Source organism: Sardina pilchardus, chromosome 15 (assembly GCF_963854185.1).
Source record: "Sardina pilchardus chromosome 15, fSarPil1.1, whole genome shotgun sequence".
Taxonomy (NCBI): domain Eukaryota; kingdom Metazoa; phylum Chordata; class Actinopteri; order Clupeiformes; family Clupeidae; genus Sardina; species Sardina pilchardus.
Window position 1 is genome coordinate 1,397,809 of NC_085008.1, and position 23,934 is coordinate 1,421,742.

General features: G+C 43.0%; 2 protein-coding genes across 3 annotated transcripts in view; both read right to left on the minus strand.

The window, feature by feature from the left end:
* Nucleotides 1-3,414: 3,414 nt before the first annotated feature.
* On the minus strand, nt 3,415-19,271 carry LOC134102189 (leukemia inhibitory factor receptor-like). 2 transcript variants are annotated; one of them, XM_062556213.1, is made up of 14 exons: nt 19,187-19,271; nt 17,398-17,527; nt 16,539-16,711; nt 14,006-14,148; nt 13,877-13,901; nt 13,607-13,723; nt 12,124-12,206; nt 11,247-11,475; nt 10,583-10,735; nt 8,245-8,349; nt 7,662-7,793; nt 6,085-6,240; nt 3,757-3,832; nt 3,415-3,662 (listed from the first exon to the last, which is right to left on the minus strand). In XM_062556213.1, the coding sequence occupies exons 1-14, from the start codon at nt 19,248-19,250 to the stop codon at nt 3,548-3,550; spliced, it is 1,701 nt and encodes a 566-aa protein (XP_062412197.1). In that variant the 5' UTR covers nt 19,251-19,271; the 3' UTR covers nt 3,415-3,547. The 2 variants fall into 2 exon arrangements, with proteins under 2 accessions (XP_062412197.1, XP_062412196.1); XM_062556212.1 differs by having other exon boundaries at nt 11,241-11,475.
* Nucleotides 19,272-22,510: 3,239 nt separating this feature from the next.
* The window catches only part of LOC134102188 (uncharacterized), a 49,707-nt gene continuing 48,283 nt past the window's right edge, over nt 22,511-23,934 (minus strand). The window contains exon 16 of the transcript XR_009941492.1: nt 22,511-22,792. The gene's annotated coding sequence lies outside the window, so the exon portion shown is untranslated. The remainder of the gene's footprint in view (nt 22,793-23,934) is intronic.

Sequence of the window (23,934 nt, forward strand, 5' to 3'; positions counted from 1 at the left end):
GATCTCTTAAATCGCCCCCCTCCCATCTCGACCAGATCTCTTAAATTGCCCCCCCCCCTCTCATCTCGACCAGATCTCTTAAATTGCCCCCCTCTCATCTCGACCAGATCTCTTAAATTGCCCCCACCCGCCCCCCCCCCCATCTTGACCAGATCTCTTAAATCGCCCCCCTCCCATCTCGACCAGATCTCTTAAATTGCCCCCCCCCCTCTCATCTCGACCAGATCTCTTAAATTGCCCCCCTCTCATCTCGACCAGATCTCTTAAATTGCCCCCACCCGCCCCCCCCCCCCCCCCATCCCATCTTGACCAGATCTCTTAAATTGCCCCCCTCCCATCTTGACCAGATCTCTTAAATTGCCCCCCCCCCTCTCATCTCGACCAGATCTCTTAAATCGCCCCCTTCATATCTTCAACCAGCTCGATACGTGATGGTTTCAAACAGACTGCTTTATGTGATCACGGAATATGGAATGGAAAATGGTGGAATAATAAGGACTACAAATACACAGCAGATGCTTTTAGATTATTTGAAAATAGGGGGATAGATGATTATGAAAGTCAGTAAAAAACCCCACTAACTAGAAAATGTGAAAATATAATTAAGTAATATGTATAGTCACATGACATGTATATACTTTACATTATAGCAATATGTATATAGTCACAAGATATGTATATAATTTATAATGCCTCTCATTGCCATGGTTACAGCCGATGTGTCTGTCTTGTTTCTCCTACATGTTGGAAAATGTAATGCTATGCAAACCATGCTCTCAATCAGACCATATTAAAACCTCTCACTGTCTACAGATCTGTGTGTGTGTGTGTGTGTGTGTGTGTGTGTGTGCTCTCAGAATGACAATCAGACGATATTAAAACCTCTCACTATACAGAAACGGCTCTCAAAGCTCTATCACTGATCTGGGCCCGTATTCATTTATCTTAGCACTAAGAGTACTCCTAAATCGCACTAAAAGATTTTAGCCAGGAGTTTTCTCTTAAAAGTTATTCACAAAGCCTTTCAGACCTTCTTTTAGTAAGGAGAAACGACAACTCCTAAACTAGTGAGTCTTCATTGCTATGGTTGACGTCATGGTGTGTGTTTGTGTGTGTGTGTGTGTGTGTGTGTGTGTGTGTGTGTGTGTGTGTGTGCAGACCAGGCTGGGTTACCCAGTCTGTGTGTGGGTGGGTGGGTGTGTGTGTGTGTGTGTGTGTGTGTGTGTGTGTGTGTGTGTGTGTGTGTGTGTGTGTGTGTGTGTGTGTGTGTGTGTGTGTGTGTGTGTGTGCAGATCAGGCTGGTTTACCCGGTCTGCATTTACAGTGTATCTATGTATTTGGAATCGTGAACATGAATGACACCTGACCCACGAGTTATCAAACGTTATCAAACGTTGGATGGATGGACCTTATGCTTCTTGATCAGTCATGGGTGTGTTTTGGGGCGTAACATCCTTTAAACCAATGAGAGTGACATCTGTCATTCCCTGTAACAGCAAGCAGAGCATCTTCAAACAGCGCATCAGTGTTCTGATCATAGACATATATACCTATATATATATATGAAGGGTTCAGATGCAAAAGCCTCTAAATCCGTCTGACCACTTTTCTTTTAAATGAGCATTTTGTATCAGGCTCCTATAGGGTTTCGCCTATAAATCAATATTTCAGACCAGGAAGAGAATGGTATTTAGTGAGTTTTGAAGCTAAATTATTGAATTAACTTACACTATATGTGAAGAGCATTCACTCACCATCATTATCTCATTTTTGACAAAAAGTGGATTTAGAGGCTTTTGCATCTGAACTCTTCATATGTTCTGATGGTCACTGGCGCATCAGTGTTCTGATGGTCAACAGCGCATCAGTGTTCTGATCATAGACATATATACCTATATATATATATATGGTTCTGATAGTCACTGGCGCATCAGTGTTCTGATGGTCAACAGCGCATCAGTGTTCTGATGGTCACTGGCGCATTTGAAAGCATCTGCTTGCATGGAACAGGTGTAGCCTACACACACATCTGCACCTTATGGAACAGGTGTAGCCTACACACATCTGCACCTTATGGACCAGGTGTAGCCTACAGTACACACATCTGCACTCCTCTATTATTTGAACTCATTCGCAAAGTGAAACTAACATCGCCGTGGTCTCATAGTCAACCACAAAACAGTTATACACAGTTACTTTCACTATTGTTTGACAATATGTTACCATATTGAAACAGCCAGAAAAAGCAACGCTTACCCAAATATTGTTCAAATGACTGAATAACAAAGCTAAGACATTTAGGGGCAGGGCTGTACACTTAGCGTTTTCATTAGGCGCACAGGCCCCCCTCAGCACAGGTGCTCCTAAATGAACACATGTAGGAGCACAGAGAAAGATTTAGGAGCACAGAGAAAGATTTAGGAGCACTAAGACATTTCCTTGAAAACCTCATGCCTTAAGCAGGATACGGATCATTCACAGCAGTGGCAATCCTAGTCTCTGCTCAAACCCTCCACACACACAGAAAATGGCTTGTCTTGTTTCTATTTCATATTTTGAATTCAGAATTTGTATACATTTTGTTAGCATTTGCAATATCTTGAATACTTCATATTGATTACACTTGTCTTTAATGATATTACAGTGGTGGTGGTGTAGGTCTAATTGAATGTCTGTCACTTTAAGTAGGCTACCGTACTGAACATAATTACGTTTCATTCGGTTTTAGGAAAATACTAGTCACGCATAGTTCAATGTTTTCATTAAATATCATGAATGTTAAAAAAAAAAAAAATAATAATAATAAAGGTAAAGACAAATATTTCTGGTGTAATAGAAAAGATGAGTCTCCAGCAATGTTAACTTCTATGATTTAGGTAGCCTACCGTGGCATGGCATTGTGAGTTGTCCCATTCACTTTTTCCTTGTCATGTTGGCTGGGTGCTTAACCTACTCTTACTTAACTTACCATGACTTGTCTTGGAGTTTGGTATAGGCTATCTGTTATATCCAATGAGTGACAACCAGTGCTAAATAAAAACGTTACAGTATTCTCCTGATAACGTTAGTGGAATGGATTTAATCCAGCCAGGTGCAAGAGTTGTCAACTCCAGTGCTGTCAACTCTGAAAGATGTGCGAAAATTGTACTATATTTTGATCCACTTGGTGTTGATTCATTTTAGGAGCAAAATGCGAATGAAAGGGTTGAAATCAGTATTCGCACGTGTGCGACAATTTATTTTTTTCAATTTGCACTAATATATATTTACTCGCATTTGCGACGAGCTGCTCGCAGTGTACAGCCCTGTTTAGGGGTGTGTGTGTGTGTGTGTGTGTGTGTGTGTGTGTGTGTGTATGTCAGGAAAATCTTCCCAATATTAAGACACAAGAACCACAAACAAGTAGCATAGGTTTTAGCAACGACTCCCGGCCGAGAGGAGAGAGTGACCAGAGAGGAGAAGTCTCCCCTCTCCAAAGCAGTCTCTGAGCTCTCCGACGCAAAGAGGCTCTTTTATTAAAGAAAGGCACAGAGTAGAGCAAAACAAGTCAGCATGACCTTGGTCGAAACCTCCCTAAAATCTTCCTCTCGCTCATGCCCAGTTTCTTATCTGCAGATGCATAGCGTTCCTGTGAGGCTCCCGTGTGAAACTGTGAATAACAACTTTGAACACACATGAAAGTGTGGATTATAACTTTGACGCAAACAAGTGAAGTTAATAATGATAATATATAAATTTCTTTGTCAGTAGACTCACATGATGAAGAGGAAAGGGCAAAGGAGCAGAGTGATGACGAGCAGAGAGACAATGATGATCACATCCCTTTGGGAACCTGCGGGGTAGAGAGCGCACACACACACACACACACACACACACACACACACATCAGAGTACATCACTATAGGCCATACAGCTTCCTTGGGTTCAGAAAAAACAACATCAACACACCAGGTTTCTGGCTTGATCTGAATGAGACCTGCAATCATGCAACAGCTGGACGGGCGTGCGTGCGTGCGTGCGTGCATGCGTGCGTGCGTGCGTGCGTAGGCTTTTTATCTTATTTTGTCTTGTACTCAATAAAGTCAGAACCCTAACCTTTGTTTAGGGGTTTTGTTAAAAAGACCGTCAAGAATTATTTTCGTGTTTCATTGCCTTCCCTGTGTCACTAGCTACGTTTACATGCAACCATCGGAATGACCAATCGGATAAGTGGAAGTTTACATGGCAAGGAGTATTTTGGAAGCGCGCGTTTACATGTCAGCTTCACGCACATATAGCCTGCTTGCAGTTTTGCTCCCCGAGATGGACGTGAGAGCTTATAGCCTATGACGTTTGAGGCGTGAGATATTCCCTAGGCCTACTTCCAATCCTCTGCCTCTGCTTTCTTCTGTTCAAAAGCAACATCATAGGCCTAGAGTTTCGTTTCTTTTCCTTATAATTAGAATGACTAAAACGACGAAAATATAAACTAAAATTGCGTCCTAACACGCTCACTGGCCGATTTCACACTGCACAGCAAGTCGGTCAGCAAATGCTAACTTCATGCACGGTCATACAGAAGTAGCCTATTCCAAAGCCAAAATTAAAAATATAGCTGATTATCGTGTAATCTGACGGGGTTGCAAACCACCAAAACGTCTGACTGTTCGCTAGTTGTTTTGCACCTCAGATGTTGTTTAACAAGTCCCGGCAACACAAATTCAAACTTGTACGGAAATGCATTCAATCAGGTCCTTGCCGTCTACCTAGCTTCCACACTGTTCTTTCAGACATCGCAAAATATCTGTCTCCGAAACATAGCCTACCTGTTAATATTTGGCTTTCAGAAAACGAGACTTCATCACTGCATTTCAGTCGTTGCTTTAACCAAAGCCAGTTAGCCAAAGCCTACGCAACTGCCTGCAGCCTAGTGGGCTACTTAAACTTCAAAGATGCTGTCAGATTTTGTGGTTGTTTTGAAAGTGTCACGAAACTAAATAGCCTATTCTTCCGATGCCATGTTATCCGTCACTGTTCAACCCATAGACCTAAAAGAAACATATGGTTCAGCCTCACGCCCAGTGCTTATGTTTACACCTAACCAAAGATCTTTCATTACTAGCTTTAACCCTCTCTGCCTACACCGTGGTGGCTTTTTTGATAGAGAAATATTGCGCCTACTTTTCTGAACATGCGCAGAAGGGAAGAGTAGTATGGAACGATCCGATCCAGTGTATACATGACATCTATTTTACTACCGGACGGGTCCGTTCCACCTCTTTCAATCCGATCCAAATTTCAATCCGATCGGCGATTTTCATTCCGATTGTCTTGTTTACATGAAGGAATTTCATTCCGATTGGGCCTGAATCGGATTAGAAAGGGTGCATGTAAACGTAGCTATTGAGAAGATTGAGGATGAATGGGCAAAACACACTGCACAATACACTGATACATACAGGAGTAGCAAACTCAGGGAAGTCTGATGCATCAGAGCAGACAAAAATACAGCCTTGCATGATGACATACACAAGTTTCAATAGAGTTTGTCAACAAGTGCTGTCAATGAAATCCAACTTGTCAACATGGAAACAATCCAAAGATGAGCCATTCTATCTGCTGCGTCGCAATGTCGCAATCAGGAGAGAGAGTCGGCAGTGCATATAGTAAACAGATGCTCCGCTAGCAAGGCATGACTGCACACAGTAACAAAGTGATTAAAACGGACTGGCATGATCATGTGCTACACTGGAGTATTGTGATACAGGTCTGTTATGTGTGCTTATTGTGATACAGGTCTGTTATGTGTGATTATGGTCTGCTATGTGTGCTTATTGTGATACAGGTCTGTTATGTGTGTTTGTTGTGGTATGGGCCCTGAGATTCCAGTGCAGTCAAAACCGGTTCTGATTAAGTTTTGACACTCTGGAATTACACAGTGCTGATGGAAATGTATATCATGAAATTCTGACATCATCAATTTGTGTGTGTGTGTGTGTGTGTGTGTGTGTGCTGATAGTGTATGAGAGGCACCTGCAGTGCCTGAGACAAACTCACTGACTGTCTGTCACTAACACACTTCACACACAGAGAATGCCACATTACCCGTTACAGTGGCATCCTCACTCGTCCAGATCTTCTTCGTGACAACAGGGCCTGAACCCATACGGGTCGCCGCGGCAACAGAGATGCTGTACTCAGAACCAGGCTTGAGTTTTTGGAATGTGTTGCAGGTCTGAGATTCAGAGACATTTTCACAGTCTATCAGAGCCAAGAGAACAAACCAAGACAAGACCATCAACCGTCATGATGCTATGTTGTAATGTTGTCATTCTGTCATGTTGTCAATCAGTCATGTTGTCATTCTGTCATGTTGTCATGTTGTCATACTGTCATGTTGTCTTTCTGTCATGTTGTCATTATGTAATGTTATCATGTTGTCATTGTCATGTATCATATTGTCATTATGTCATGCTGACATTCTGTCATGTTGTCATGTTGTCATTCTGTCATGTTGTGATGTCATTCTGTCATGTTATCAATCGGTCATGTTGTCATTCTGTCATGTTCTCATGTTGTCATGTTGCCATTCTGTCATGTTGTCTTCCTGTCATGTTGTCATTCTGTCATGTTCTCATGTTGTCATTCTGTCATGTTGTCATTCTGTCATGTTCTCATTCTATCCTGTTGTCATGTTGCCATTCTGTCATGTTGTCTTTCTGTCGTGTTGTCATGCTGTCATGTTGTCAAATATCATTCTGTCATGTTGGCAAGCTGTCCTGTTGTCTTGTTGTCATTCTGTCATGCTGTCATGTTGTCATTCTGTTATGTTGTCATGCTGTCATACTGTCATGTTGTCATTGTCATGTTATGTTGTCATTATGTCATGTTGACATTCTGTCATGTTGTCATTATGTCATGCTGTCATTGTCATGTTGTCATTGGCATGTTGTCATGTCAATAACAGGGCTATTTGTCTGCTTTTTCATCATACACAGTTTTCAAAAATTGTATTGGAAACGAGTACTGCTGACATGTTATGCACCTGAGTCATCTGAACCTGACCGCCATGTGTTTGTGTATGTATGTGTGTCTGTATATGTGTGTGTGTGTGTGTGTGTATGCATTTGTGTGTGTGTGTATGTATGTGTGTATGTCTGTGTATGTGTGTGTGTGTGTTAGGGATGTTAACCGGTGACTGTTTGACCGATGGTTGACCGTATCCACGTTAGCCAACCAAAGTTGTCGCTAGTCGGTTAAAAAAAAAAAAAAAAAAAGAAGAGGCATCTTTAAATTAGGCTAAAGACAGTGGACTAAACGCTACTACAGCTAGCCATCTCATTCCAAGAAGATCATTTTTGCGTGAAGTTAACAAATTATCCCTCACACTCAATTTTTCATAATGCCTGCTTGTAGGCTAGGCTACGTAATAAACCAATAAAAACATTTGGCACGCGGTCACAGCGGTGGCCGGTGCGTCTTTTGCAATCTGGAAGTGCACTGTTTTATCCATTGGTTTTATCGTGTTGCAGTCTAGGCAACTTTCCGTGGCTTTTATTTCAAATAGCATAATTTATTTTAAACGAATCGGTTAACCGGTTTCAACCGGCTAATGAGCCTCGGTGGTCGGTCAAGAAAATTTTTAGTTTTCGTCATCCCTAGTGTGTGTGTGTGCCGCTCACCTCCTGACAGGCAGAGGTGGTAGTGTGTGAGGAACCCCCGCTGCTGGGCTACAGGGATGGGCAGCCAGCACACCTGCAGAGATGTGGGCGTCACCACCGGCACCGTCAGGTTCAGGGGGCTCACCTGTGGAGCTGACCAAACACACACACACACGTCACACATACACACACACACACACACATACACAGTGCTCACCTGTGGAGCTGAGGAAACACACACACGTTACACACACACACACACACATACACAGTGCTCACCTGTGGAGCTGAGGAAACACACACACGTCACACAAGTATACAATAATATGACAATATGATAATGTTTAAACAGGATACTATACAACATTTTTATAAAATTATGAAATGAAAATCAAACAATATGATATACAAAAAATATAATCTGATACCTGTGTTAACAACAGTAGAAGAGAGAGGGATATATACATATATATAGAAAGAGAGAGTGTGTGCAGAGGACATGCTTGACTGTTTTGTACACAGTAGAGTAGCTGTAGCAGGTGAAACAGAGAGAGAGAGAGAGAGTGTGTGTGTGTGTGTGTGTGTGTGTGTGTAGAGCACATACTTGACTCTGTCTTGTACACAGGGCAGCTGTAGAGGGTGTGCAGATTCTTCTTCTTCCTCATGTGGATAAAGTAGTAGTAGCGCACAAAGTCCTCCATCCCTGCAACTGCACACAACAGCAGGGTCAACGCCGGCACTGATGTGGCCCTGATGTGGCCCTGATATGGCCCTGATATGGCCCTGAAGTGGCCCTGATGTGGCCCTGAGATGGCCCTGAGACACCACACACACACTGACTGCATTTACATGCACTTTAGTATTCCGGTTATGAGGCTTATCCCGATTTTGATCATATTCAGGATATGGTGTTTACATGAACACAGAGAAACCCGGTTATTAATATCCGTGTTTACATGATCAATAATAGCACTCCGGTTACCAACACTAAAGTTCTATTAGCACTCCGTATCCCGGTTACAAATGTAATACGTGTTTTGCCTGAGAAACCGGCATAAGGTGTATACATGGAACAGTATCCCGGTTTCTCTGGGAGTACACCACCTAGCATAACCGGAATACTCGTAACCTGGATAAGGGCTTATCCGGGGTTCCGAATCGGGGTATGATGTTTACATGTGCAAGTACAAAACCGGGATACTTCAAAACCCCGATCATAATCGGGATACTAAAGTGCATGCAAACGCAGTCACTGATGAAGATGTCTCTGCACTATTCTGTAAGTGACTTTGCACACCTACTGTACAGTATGTACGTAATGAACCCTAAATGAGAGCAGTAAATATCTCTGTGTGATGCTGGTTAAATATGTCTGACTGATCCTGGTTAAATATCTCTGACTGATGCTGGTTAAATATGTCTGAGTGATGCTGGTTAAATATCTTTACTCTTGAGTGATGCTGGTTAAATATCTTCACTCTTGAGAGATGCTGGTTAAATATCTTTACTCTGAGTGATGCTGGTTAAATATCTTTACTCTTGAGTAATGCTGGTCAAATATCTCTACTCTGAGTGATGCTGGTATAATATCTTTACTCTTGAGTGATGCTGGTATAATATCTTTACTCTGATTGATGCTGGTTAAATATCTTTACTCTTGAGTGATGCTGGTTAAATATCTTTACTCTTGAGTGATGCTGGTTAAATATCTCTACTCTGAGTGATGCTGGTATAATATCTTTACTCTGAGTGATGCTGGTTAAATATCTTTACTCTGAGTGATGCTGGTATAATATCTTTACTCTTGAGTGATGCTGGTATAATATCTTTACTCTGATTGATGCTGGTTAAATATCTTTACTCTTGAGTGATGCTGGTTAAAGGTAGGGTATGGAATGAGCTTTTTTGGTCATTTTTGCAAAATCACTTGAAATCCTATTCCTAACCCACTTACAGCCACTGAGTTGGAAGTACTGAAATGGAAATTAAACATGTCAATCATCTGCAGAACGGGCAGGGCTCGAAAAACTCCAGCCAATAGAATTCTAAACCTCATATCATCATTTCACAGCTCATTTGTCAATCTAACGGTCTTCCTCTTCCTCCTCCCCCTCCCCCCCGCACGCGCGACCCGTTCGTGCACATAGCACGAAAGCTGACCGCGAGTCAGTGCTGAAAGTGAAACGAAACTAACTAGGCCTGCTACACGTCCCACAATGTTCCCCTCAAATTGTATGTGTCACTTCATTTCTATACATAGTAAGGCAGCGGATACCTACGGAAACTCAATCACCCACGCAATAAATAAGCTATGTAGCAAAAATTACATTTTACCGTGACTCGAAGAGTGTTGTAAACATGAAATCGAAACTTAACCGCTTGGAGCTACAGTGGAATAGGCGAACCAGCGGGCCAGCACTAAACTCGGATATTTCAGAAGATAAACGCCCTGGTAAGAACCAAACCATTCTATTCAAATATACACACCTATGGCTACTGAAAGATGTAAGGTAGCCTATATCAAATGTTATTTTGGTGTATTAAAATGCATCGTTGTTTTAGAATTTCCGAACGAAAGGGCTGGTAGACTAAGGTGCTTTTACCATAATGGCTATAAAATCATCTACCTTGTCTGATTTGTGGAACTATTACCTACAACCCTTTGGAGGTGAATAAAGAATGTAATTGGGGAAGTTGATGTGGGCGATTGTATGGAGACTAGAGCTCATAGTGCTGTAGACGCCAGGCTGGCATTTCATTTAGCCTGGCTCGCTCTCGCGCATAATTTTCGTTGGTGCATGGAGGGCGGGACTTGAGGTTGTATGTATTCAAAATCTGCCGGCCGTTTTGCGAATTCCGTACCCAACCTTTAAATATCTTTACTCTTGAGTGATGCTGGTTAAATATCTCTACTCTGAGTGATGCTGGTATAATATCTTTACTCTGAGTGATGCTGGACTCGGTTCTCCCAGTGGCGCTGTGCACATGCGCTGGGTCGGGCCGGGTCTCTCCGTCGTCCAGCCGGTACCACTCCCAGCAGAGCTGCTTGCGATGCTTCTTCTTCATGTCCCGCAGGTCCAAGCCCTTGGGGCAGTCTGGGGAGGGGGAGGACTGAGGCAGTTAAATGTGTGTGTGTGTGTGTGTGTGTGTGTGTGTGTGCACCAGGTCCCTGGGGCAGTCTGCAGGACACTAGATGCTCAGTAAGTCATACATGCACAGAAAGAAGCAGCCGTGGCCTACTGGTTAGGGGTGTGTGTGTGTGTGTGTGTGTGTGTGTGTGTGTGTGTGTGTGTGTGGCCTACTGGTTAGGGCTTCAGCCGTGGCCTACTGGTTAGGGGTGTGTGTGTGTGTGTGTGTGTGTGTGTGTGTGTGTGTGTGTGTGTGTGTGTGTGTGTGTGTGTGTGTGTGTGTGTGTGTGTGTGTGAGTGTGAGTGTGAGTGTGTGTGTGTGTGTGTGTGTGTGTGTGTGTGTGTGTGTGTGTGATAGTGTGTGTGTGTGTATGTTAGTGTGTGTGTGTGTGTGTGTGTGTGTGTGTGTATGTTAGTGTGTGTGTGTTAGTGTGTGTGTGTGTGTGTGTGAGGGTGATAACGCTCTACTCACACACACCTCTGTGGTGGATAGCCGGCACGGTGAAGCTGTAGCTGGGAGACGAGCCCACGTTGTTTCTGGCGTAGACGCGGATCCGGGCCTCAGACAGCGTGATGCTGACCTTGACCTCTGTGACCTCTGTGACCCCTGTGACCTCTGTGACCCCTGTGTCCTCAGGGCCACAGGGCCAAACGGAGTAGGACACGTGATAGTGCAGACCGCCCACACTCACCTCATAGCGGGGGCGCTGGGGGGGGGGGGGGGGGGGGAGAGAGTTGGAGATGGGGAGAATGCAAGAAAGGGGATAGGAGTAGAAGGATAGATGGAGGGGGAGAGAGGAGTAGAAGGATAGATGGAGTGGGAGGGAGGGAAAGAGAGAGGAGTAGAAGGATAGATGGAGTGAGAGGGAGGGAAAGAGAGAGAGAGTATGAAAAAGTTGAGAGGTGAGTTATGGTAGCGCATTCAGAACAGGCCTAGAAACCAGACAGCAGCGGACTCAGGACACACACACACACACATACTGTACACGCACACACACACACACACACACATACTGTACACACACACACACACACATACTGTACACGCACACACACATACTGTACACGCACACACATAGGCACACATACTGTACATACACACACACACATACTGTACACGCACACACACACACACACACATACACACACATACACACACATACTGTACACGCACACACACACATACATACAGTAGATACATACACACACACACACACACATACTGTACACGCACACACATATACACACATACATACACACACACACACACACACACACACATACTGTACACGCACACACATATACACATACATACACACACAAAGTCACACACACACAGTCACACATGCACTCACCTCCAAAGATAGGGTGAGTGTGCGAGCGTTCTTCTCCTCGTTCAGCGTGGTGTTCCATGTCACTGCTGGGGGCTCAGTAAGTGCTGGAACACATCAGCAGGACACATAGTTGCTTTTATCAATTCTCAGACTATTACTGCATTCCCACCTTCAACAACCTGTTTGCTCTCTGACTGCTCAATAGGTTTGGACTGGCTGCAGGTTCATATCAAGCAAGAGCCAGAATCACAGCATCACAGAGACAGACAGCTGTATAGCTACAGGCAATAAAGGATCTTATGTCTTTGCTCGAACAATTAGGCAGCAATTGGGAGAAGTGTGACATCTATCTTTTGTGTACAAACTGGATCTACGAAACTACAAAACTTTTATACAGACTCAAATTTTCGCGTCTTGTCGTCATTTCGGTCGTTTCATTCATTACAGTGAATTTTGGCGCTTTTGACAGCGTTTCGCAAGAGCCTGACTGCATTTTCTTTGTCTCTACACTTGTACTTTGTACAATGACGACAAGGTTAATCTACTCTGCTGAAAAAAACAGCCTGACCAGCTAAAGGTGGTTTGCTGGTTGACTAGCTTGTTAAAGGGATAGTTCGGGTTTTAAGACACAAAGTTATATGGGTTCCCTGTCAGCAACGTTGTGCATCAGCACTGACTTACCCCCCGACAGCGTCCTGTGAGCCAAGATCCAGCCGGTTTTTGATCGTTTTTGATGCTGAAGAAAGTAGTCCGGCAAGTTTCTGGGGTCACGAAAGTAAAGTGTTTTTCTTCTCAAAACCATATGCGTTCAAAAGAGTGATATATTTGCACCACAAAAACGTTGGCCAGCTGTCAGTAGCGTGCAGTGATAGGAATCGAGAAAAATAGTGCAGTGATAAAGAGGTTTGAATTTTTCCTGGACAACGTTTTTGTGGTGCAAATATATCACTCTTTTGAACACGTATGGTTTTGAGAAGAAAAACACTTTACTTTCGTGACCCCAGAAACTTGCCGGACTACTTTCTTCAGCATCAAAAACGATCAAAAACCGGCTGGATCTCGGCTCACAGGACGCTGTCGGGGGGTAAGTCATTGCTGATGCACAACGTTGCTGACAGGGAACCCATATAACTTCCTGTCTTAAAACCTGAACTATCCCTTTAAGCTTGTTTGACCACCCTATGGTTGACCAGCTAGACCAGCAAAACTCTTGCGAAAACATACCTTCAGCTGGTTTATCCAGCTCACGATGGTAATTCAGATGGTTTTGATATTGTTGTAATTGGTATTGTGTTTTATTCCACATTGCTGTAAGTGTGTCTTATTCCATACTGCTGAGATTATGATATGTCCATACTGCTGTGATTATGTTATGTCCATACTGCTGTGATTATGTTATGTCCTTACTGCTGTAGTTATGTTATGCCCATACTGCTGTGATTATGTTATGTCTATACTGCTGTGATTATGTTACTGTATGTCCATACGGCTTGACGCGACTCACGGACGGGGACGATGAGGGGGGTCTCGTCGCTCCACAGCGCGTGCCGCACGTCTCTCGCTCGGCGGCGCACGTGCAGCTCATACGCGGCGTCCGGCCGTACGGACATCTGAAAGACGTCTGGACAAGAGAGAAGCGGCGGTGAGATAATCAGTTCCCTGGTTATTGTGGATGTGAGTGTGATGTCTGGTACAGGATATAGTGTCTGTGAAAGTATCAGGTTTAAAGGTCAACATGTCTAAGAAAACCCAATGTGATATGCAGGACACACACCTGGTTTGCCTTCAGTCGTTTTCTCCTTTACCATGAATGACAGAAAAAACATCATTATTAAAAAATAAAAAGACAAATCACAAAAGAATGCTGGAGGTCTTGGCACTATAGGAGGTGCGTGTGCCTTACGTATGCCCATGGGCTGGTGCTGTTCCCCCTGATCTCCTTATATCTGATCTCATAGTCCGCATCCTTGTTGTCTGCAGCCTTCTTCATCTCTAGGCGCAACTCTATAGATCTTGATATTTTTATCTCAGGCGCAGGGTATTTAACTGAGGGTTGAAACAGGAGCAGTCCATCAGAACACCTTAGTGTGTTCTGATGGGGTTAGAGTGTTCTGATGGGGTTAGAACCCCATCAGAACACCTTAACCCTAACCCCATCAGAACACGCTAACCCCATCAGAACACTCTAACCCCATCAGAACACCTTAACCCCATCAGAACACTCTAACCCCATTAGAACACTCTAACCCCATCAGAACACCCTACCCCATTAGAACACTCTAACCCATCAGAACACCCTACCCCATTAGAACACTCTAACCCCATCAGAACACCCTAACCCCATCAGAACACTCTAACCCATCAGAACACCCTAACCCCATCAGAACACCCTAACCCCATCAGAACACCTTAACCCCATCAGAACACACTAACCCCATCAGAACACCTCTCCAGTTAAACATCTGTAGCTGATGAATAGAGTCCAGTATAAGTTAGTGGAGAGTTAAACATCTGTAGTTATGGATATAGAATATAGCAGAGTTAGTGGAGGGTTAAACATCCTTATTCCACTGCTCGGTTGAGTTTCCCATTGTCCTGCGTTCTATAAGGTGTGCATTAACTTTAGATACACGCACGGCTATGAAGTAGTTCCAATTTGTTGACCGTATCACACTTGGATATTAATTCGCCAAACTCGTTGTGAAGTTTAAATGCACTGTCACGTTGCATACAAGCTGTAAAATACAGACGTGCAGATCACCGGAAACGAACACAACGCAAGTGGCAACAGTGGAATAAGCGGGATAATGGACTTCACGTGGTGCGGTTAGTCAAAGTTAAAGAGACCCTATGCAACTTTTTCATATAGTCATAAAATCGCTTAGAAATCGTTGTTTTGCTTGACTGACCAGTTTTAACTCTTCTGGATATACAAATTAGAGTCACTACAGCCATCAGGTCTAAATGAGGATTTTGACATGAGTGTGCTTATATAGCCTAACTTTGAACTGCTTGTGCTTTGTTTTATGATGGCTGTCGCCTGATGTGTACAAGGCATAGACTTGTTCTCTTTTTCTTGTATGTATATGTTTCATGTATTATCTAAACTACACTACCCATGATGCTTCACTGACACAGAGTGTTTTTCCATACAGAGACTTGTAAAGACCACATGTCCCATGATGCTTTTTTGACACAGGTGTTTTCAATCAAGCCAGGTGTATTAACTCAGCACTGTTGTCTGTATGATTCACTCTGCCTGAAGAAGGTCTAACGACCGAAAGCTAGCTACCAGTAAAGCTATTTTCACAAAGACTTGTAGTGTGCGGATTCTTCCCTTAGATGACCAGTTTTATCGAAAACAGTCACATTTCCTCCCGCCCCTAGTGTCCCTATCCGCTATTACAACCTTGCAACTTTCTGATGAACAATCGTCTGCTGTTTACATCTGGAAGTCAGAGACGCGTAAGGAACAAGAAGAACCACGCTTGCAATTTATATATTTATATATAGCCTATATATGTATGAATATACACGCTAAAGCTGTCGGGAAGCTCTGCAGAGAAATATGCAAGCATAAAACGAGCGAAAACGAAAAACAAAACCGAAAGAGATGAAATCGCCAATCCTGCATTGTTCCTCTTTAAAGAGACCCTATGCAACTTTTTCATAGTCATAAAATCGCTTAGAAATCGTTGTTTTGCTTGACTGACCAGTTTTATCGAAAACAGTAACATTTCCTCCCGCCCCCAGTGTCCCTATCCGCTAATTGCAACCTTGCAGTTTGTTCAGGAGACGATCGTTCCCTGTTTACATCTGGAAGGCTGAGACGCATAGAGAACAAGAAGAATCACGCTTGCAAATTATATATTTATATATAGCCTATATATGTATGAATATACATGCTAAAGCTGTCGGGGAAGCTCTGCAGAGAAATATGCAAGCATAAAACGAGCGAAAATGAAAAACGAAACCGAAACTTAAGATGAAATCGCCAATCCTGCATAGTTTCTCTTTAATGCACTTTTCTAGACGGGTCGGGCCGTATGACCGTCTAGAACGTGCATTAACTTTGACTAACCGCACGGCGTGTCGTCCATTATCCCGTACGTATAGAATATAATGAATATAGAATATAGCAGTTAGTGGAGAGTTAAACATCTGTATAGAATATAATGAATATAGAATATAGTAGAGTTAGTGGAGAGTTAAACATCTGTATAGAATATAATGAATATAGAATATAGTAGAGTTAGTGGAGAGTTAAACGTCTGTATAGAATATAATGAATATAGAATATAGAGTTAGTGGAGAGTTAAACATCTGTAGTTATGAATATAGAATATAGCAGAGTTAGTGGAGAGTTAAACATCTGTAGCTGATAGATATAGAATATAGAGTTAGTGGAGTGGAGAGGAAGTCCAGGCTGTCTTTACCTGACTGGTCCAGTTGTATGGAGGTGTGGGCTGAGGAGCAGCTGATGTGGTCTCTATGAGCAGACACCCATATTAGCAGGGGGATGTGTGTAAACACGTACTCATATGGCAGTGTGCAGGACTGTTTTCCACAAACAAATGTCCGCTCATAATAAACTCCCTCTGTTCCATTCCTTCAGCAAAAACAACAGAGACCTTGGATGACTTACAGACAGGGTTACACCAGGCGCCTAACTGAAGTGTTTTGTTCACAGAGTGTAAAAATAGTTTTGGAAGACAGGTCTAGTTTTTTTTAATGTTCGAAACTCTAGTGTGACCAGTATAAGACTCATAGGGGAAACTGGCCTCATGGAAGGCTTCAGTTCAGTGTCTGGTGTAGCCTGCCTGGAACTGTCAGAAGGTATGCAACAGAGCATACTTGTTTATGATCTACTGATATCAAAAGGTGTCACAGAGCATACTTGTTTATGATCTACTGATATCAAAAGGTGCCACAGAGCATACTTGTTTATGATCTACTGATATCAAAAGGTGTCACAGAGCATACTTGTTTATGATCTACTGATATCAAAAGGTGTCACAGAGCATACTTGTTTATGATCTACTGATATCAAAAGATGTCACAGAGCATACTTGTTTATGATCTACTGATATCAAAAGATGTCACAGAGCATACTTGTTTATGATCTACTGATATCAATTGAAGTAAGAGAGGGAGAGGGACACTAGTGCAACTCAGATGTCTTCTTTTATCTGTATTTACTTAGCTGGTGCAAAGCAAGTGTGCTGTGCTTGTTTGCTGTGAAAGTGAATGTGAATGAGTATGAATGTGAAGTGTCTGTGTGGCAGCTCGCTGTACCACAGGTGGAGAGTATGTGAGAAGCCTCCCATGTCCCCAGCTGACGTCCATTCACATGTGAAATCCTCGTCTGCTCTCCTGATGGCCTTGTAGCACACAGGGCTGGAAGGGGCTGTGCAGGTGCCGTCCCCTATGGCGGGAGTCAGAGTCATCAAATAAACACTCCCCACACGGCAGGAGTCAGAGTCATAAAATAAACACTCCCCACACGGCAGGAGTCAGTCATGCATTAATCTGTCCCCAATGAGAGTCACACAATAAACGGTCCCCTATGAGAGTCACACATTAATCTGTCCCCTATGAGAGTCACACAATAAACGGTCCCCTATGAGAGTCACACAATAAACGGTCCCCTATTAGAATCAAATAATGGCTGTGTCTGAAACATCAGTACGCACGCTGGGCAGTGTGCATTCTCTGGAAGTTACGTCAGAATAGACTGTCCGAAAGTCTAGCGCTCTCACTAGTTGGGTACTTCGTTTGACGTGATTTCCAAGCGTGCATCGATGCATCTTTTTTGCCCTCAGGTATCCCATAATCCATTGCGCAGCGCAGGTCAAGCTCCAAACGTCATGCAAATGGTCAACACACCCCCCTCCCCGAGTCAAGTGACGCCAACTAGCTAGTGCTGTCCAAATGTAGGTAGGGACGCATACTGAGGAGCAAGCTAACTAAGATGCTACTGGAAAGAAGGTACTATCCAGCGTGCACGCTTGACTTCTGGACATAGCCAATAAATGGTCCCCTATGAGAGTCACACAATAAACTGTCCCCTATGAGAGTCACGCAATAAACGGTCCCCTATGAGAGTCACGCAATAAACGGTCCCCAATGAGAGTCACACAATAAATGGTCTCCAATGAGAGTCACACAATACACTGTCCCCAATGAGTCATATGGTAAATGCAATGCATTACCTCTCATCCTTTTAAGAGCTTCAGTGTCTTATCATCTCTCATCCTAATTTGATCTATTTATGTATGTATTTATTAATCCTATTTAATTATTATCATCTCTCATCCTAATTTGATCTATTTATGTGTGTATTTATTAATCCTATTTAATTACTGAAGTAGGCTACAGCAAACACTGGCACCAGGTGTATTGCTGCTAGTTGGTCTTAATACAGTACATACTGTGACCCAAATAATATATAATAATCCTTAATCATCTCCTATTCTTAAAGAGGAACAATGCAGGATTGGCGATTTCATCTCTGGTTTCGGTTTTGTTTTCGCTCGTTTTATGCTTGCATATTTCTCTGCAGAGCTTCCCCGACAGCTTTAGCGTGTATATTTATACATATATAGGCTATATATAAATATATAAATTGCAAGCGTGGTTCTTCTTGTTCCTTACGCGTCTCTGACTTCCAGATGTAAACAGCAGACGATCGTTCATCAGAAAGTTGCAAGGTTGTAATAGCGGATAGGGACACTGGGGGCGGGAGGAAATGTGACTGTTTTCGATAAAACTGGTCAGTCAAGCAAAACAACGATTTCTAAGCGATTTTATGACTATGAAAAAGTTGCATAGGGTCTCTTTAAAGCCTATTCTTCTGAATAACACAATGGCACAACATCTTAGATTGATTGAAGATTGCCATCGAAGATTGGATTTCAGGAGTGTGTGTGTGTGTGTGTATGTGTGTATGTATCCGTGTGTGTGTGTATGAACCTAACACACTATATCTTCAGTAGAATCTAACACACAGCAGTAGTATATAGAAACCAACATAAGCTGATAAGCTAACCAGAGGTTTCCGCTAATTGTCACACATCTGCCTTACCTCTGACTGGAGACGCCGTGAGAAGCGCACACAGCAACACACTCAGTAGAACACACACACCCATACTCTCTCCTCCGACAGCGCAGTCTCATGTCAGCACATTTCTTGCTTTGCGTCAGGTATAGAGAGCAACAGCTGACCACAAACCACAGTGTCGGTGGGGGAGGGGCCCTCGGCCGGGCCACTCAGAGGCCGAGCACAACAACGCTACCTGAACTCGCTCCAAATATGCCCCTACACCTCGACACTCAATTAGCCTCCCCTGTTTAGTACTCTATAGTGCTACAGTCTCATCTGTTTAGTACTCTATAGTGCTACAGCCTCATCTGTTTAGTACTCTATAGTGCTACAGCCTCCCCTGTTTAGTACTATAGTGCTACAGTCTCATCTGTTTAGTACTCTATAGTGCTACAGTCTCATCTGCTTAGTACTCTATAGTGCTACAGCCTCCCCTGTTTAGTACTATAGTGCTAAAGTATCCCCTGTTTAGTACTCTATAGTGCTACAGTACTAAACAGTCTCCCCTGTTTAGTACTCTACAGTCTCCCCTGTTTAGATAGATAGATACTTTATCGATCCCCAAGGGGAAATTCAAGAGTTTCATAGTGCTACAGCCTCCCCTGTTTAGTACTATAGTGCTAAAGTATCCCCTGTTTAGTACTATAGTGCTAAAGTATCCCCTGTTTAGTACTCTATAGTGCTACAGTCTCATCTGTTTAGTACTCTATAGTGCTACAGTCTCCCCTGTTTAGTACTCTAAAGTGCTACAGTCTCCCCTGTTTAGAACTCTAGTCTTCAATCAGCAAATGCTTGCTAGCCTGTCCAGTTGATGCTCACACATACCTGTGGTGCTGCTATTACGTTAAAATGCTACCTTAGCACTGTTCAGATTCACAGTTTCAGATTCTCTCCCGCACCGACTTAGGATTTTGCTTTGCTTCTTCATTGCACCTCATTTTAATGATTGCATACACTTTTATTTTCCAAGTTCAACTCCACTACTGACTTTACTTAACCTATATCTCTCCAGTATTCCCTTAATTATTTGTCCCAATGCGTCTACTTTAGATCTTTTTGCATTGAATATGTCATCTGCCTTTCTCAGAATAAGCTATTACGTCAGGCCTAGAATTTTGTGGGATATCCCCTCTGCACGTCCATGCAGACGAGTTTGGGACGGGCCGCTCACGTTCTCTCTGTCCAGTGCACGGTTGGTTCGTGGCGTAAACAGGTGCGTCCAAGGGCTGGTTAACATTCAGGTTGTTTAGCCTACTTTAGTGCGATACCCATACCGATACCTGATTCTAGGCCTGACGTAATAGCTTATTCTGAGAAAGGCAGATGACATATTCAATTCAAAAAGATCTAAAGTAGACAGATTGGGACAAATAATTAAGAGAATACTGGAGACTATAGTTTAAGTGAAGTCAGTAGTGGAGTTGAACTTGGAAATAAAAGTGTATGCAATCAGTAGATGAGGTGCAATGAATAAGCAAAGCAAAATCCTAAGTCGGTGCGGGAGAGACAGAGCAGCGGCGGTCGACCTCCAGCCTTGTCTGGAGTACCGTATTTTCCGGACTATAAGTCGCACATTTTTTCATAGTTTGGCTGGCCCTGCGACAATATATGAAATTTAACATGTATTCGAATAATTCCGAAATGAAAGAGGAGTAAACATTACTGTCTACAGCTACAGGTGGGCGGCCATTCACGCCTTCTCGTCATTAATGAAAATCTTTATGGCCTCTGTGTCTAGTTACAGCCTCTGTCTGTTCTTGGTCTTGGATTTTGTGAATTACATTTCTGAATAAATGCGACTTATAGACAGGTGTGACTTATATATGGCATTTTCCTCTTCATGAGGCATTTTTTGACTGGTGCGACTTATACTCCGGAAAATACGGTACTATTTTAAAGGCCCAAACCAGGAAGTGATTATTGTCCCATTATTATACACCTGCGCCCAGCTCACCTGTAGGAGACAGACGTAACAGACAGGAGGAGGAACCAGGCAAAGCCGTGACAGTGTGTGTGTGTGTGTGTGTGTGTGTGTGTGAGAGAGAGAGAGAGTGTGTGTGTGTGTGTGTGTGTGTGCGCTCTCAGAATGACAATCAGACGATATTAAAACCTCTCACTATACAGAAACGGCTCTCAAAGCTCTATCACTGATCTGGGGGGGTTATTCCTGCAGGCGCCCCTGTGTGTGTGTATGTGTGTGTGAGAGAGAGAGAGAGAGAGTGTGTGTGTGTGTGTGTGTGTGTGTGCTCTCAGAATGACAAGACAATCAGACGATATTAAAACCTCTCACTATACAGAAACGGCTCTCAAAGCTCTATCACTGATCTGGGCCCGTATTCACAAAGATTTTTATCTTAGCACTAAGAATACTCCTAAATCGCACTAAAAGATTTTAGCTAGGAGTTTTCTCTTAAAAGTTATTCACAAATCCTTTCAGACCTAAACGACAACTCCTAAACTAGTGAGTCTTCGTTGCTATGGTTGACATCATAACTCATGCACGAGCTTGATTAAAGTGGCCACCTTGATTGGCTGATGATTATAACGCGGGAATGATGGCAAAAACCTCCCCTATGAGGAGTTGAGTGACAGGTGTTAGGTCTTAGCTGGTGAGAATGCGTGCGCTATGTCGGACTGTGACGGATGGAAGATGATGAATAAATAGCCATAGCCTAAACTAATAAAGACTAAGGCAAATAGCCTACGCATAATGAAACACTACGGACTGGAGCAGTATCTTTGCAACATGTTTTAAATTAATCTGTGTGAAAACACGTAGCCTACATTTGCAAAGAAGAGAAACTATTTAATTTAATTGATGTAATTGATTGATGTAATGTCACAATGAGACATTACATTTAGTTAACATGCCATGGCGGTTTTGGTTGTTGATGGCATTATTGCATTTGCATCCTTAGTTGCAATGCGCAATTATTCCCTTGCATGACAGCTCCTAACCGCACGTTCATTTCAAAACATCGCAACGTGAAATGAAAGTGGGTTGTGAATAGGTCTTAGTGAGTTAGAAGTCCTCTCGAGTTATTTTACGCTGTCCTAGACTTAGGAGCTACTTTTAGGCTTAAAATGCTTTGTGAATAACTTTTAGTGAAAAAAATTAGGAGTCCTAAAGTTAGGAGTGACACGGCCATTATTTTTAGGAGTTTCTCCTAAATTAGCCAGTTAAGAGCTACTTTTAGCCCTAAAATTCTTTGTGAATACAGGTCCTGGTGTAGAGAGAGTGTAATAGATAAAACACCATTTGTCTGTGCACCCAAATCAATTTCAGTCACAGTGTCAGGCAGGAAGTGACACAAAATCTCAAAATATTTTATTTAAAATAAAGGCAATAACATTTAAGATCTTTTTATTTTAAGATCTATATAAGGATATATGTAAGACAATAACGTTTAAGTAAACCAAACAATGAACCTGTTTTATTTTGTCCTTTAATTCTAAAGGCTAATGGCGCACCATAACCAGGGATTTCATGAACTTCATGAACTCAACCACATATGTCACCACAAGTCTGTGTGATGACACCTTTTAACCATTAACCTCACAGGAGAGAGCGATCGTCTGTGATGACACCTTTTAACCATTAGTCTCTCAAAAGAGCGTGATCGCTTCCGGCCGATGCGGAGCGATGATGACTCACTGAGGTAGCGGATCACCTTGCTGACCTCTCACCTAATCACCTAATGCACACCTGTGTGCAGACCTCTCATCTAATGCACACCTGTGTGCAGATCTCTCACTTAATGCACACCTGTGTGTGCAGACCTCTCACTTAATGCACACCTGTGCTGTGCAGACCTCTCACCAAATGCACACCTGTGTGCGGACCTCTCACCTAATGCACACCTGTGTGTGCGGACCTCTCACCTAATGCACACCTGTGTGCTGTGCAGACCTCTCACTTAACGCACACCTGTGTGTGTTACCTGACCTGCTGCCTTTCTGGATCTCTTCTGCTGAGGTCTACAGATAGTTCTCTAGTTCTCTAGTTCTCTAGTTCTTCTGCTGAGGTCTACAGATAGTTCTCTAGTTCTTCTGCTGAGGTCTAGAGATAGTTCTCTAGTTCTGCTGAGGTCTACAGCTAGTTCTTTAATTCTTTAGTTCTTCTGCTGAGGTCTACAGATAGTTCTCTAGTTCTTTAGTTCTTCTACTGAGGTCTACAGATAGTTCTCTAGTTCTTCTGCTGAGGTCTACAGATAGTTCTCTAGTTCTTCTGCTGAGGTCTAGAGATAGTTCTCTAGTTCTGCTGAGGTCTACAGATAGTTCTCTAGTTCTCTAGTTCTTCTGCTGAGGTCTGCAGATAGTTCTTTAGATCTTCTGCTGAGGTCTACAGATAGTTCTCTAGTTCTTCTGCTGAGGTCTACAGATAGTTCTCTAGTTCTTCTGCTGAGGTCTAGAGATAGTTCTCTAGTTCGGGTCTACAGCTAGTTCTTCAGATCTTCTGCTGAGGTCTACAGATAGTTCTCTAGTTTTTCTGCTGAGGTCTACAGATAGTTCTCTAGTTCTTCTGCTGAGGTCTACGGCTAGTTCTTTAGTTCTCTAGTTCTTCTGCTGAGGTCTACAGCTAGTTCTTTAGTTCTTCTGCTGAGGTCTACAGATAGTTCTCTAGTTCTTTAGTTTTGCTGAGGTCTACAGCTAGTTCTTTAATTCTTTAGTTCTTCTGCTGAGGTCTGCAGATAGTTCTCTAGTTCTTCTGCTGAGGTCTACAGCTAGGT

Coding starts and splice junctions, on each gene's coding strand:
- LOC134102189 (XM_062556212.1), bottom strand. CDS start 19,250: ATGGGTGTGTGTGTTCTACTGAGTGTGTTGCTGTGTGCGCTTCTCACG. Junction 14,149..16,538: donor CATACAACTGGACCAGTCAG/GTAAAGACAGCC, acceptor TTCAACCCTCAG/TTAAATACCCTGCGCCTGAG. Junction 13,724..13,876: donor AACGACTGAAGGCAAACCAG/GTGTGTGTCCTG, acceptor TCTCTTGTCCAG/ACGTCTTTCAGATGTCCGTA.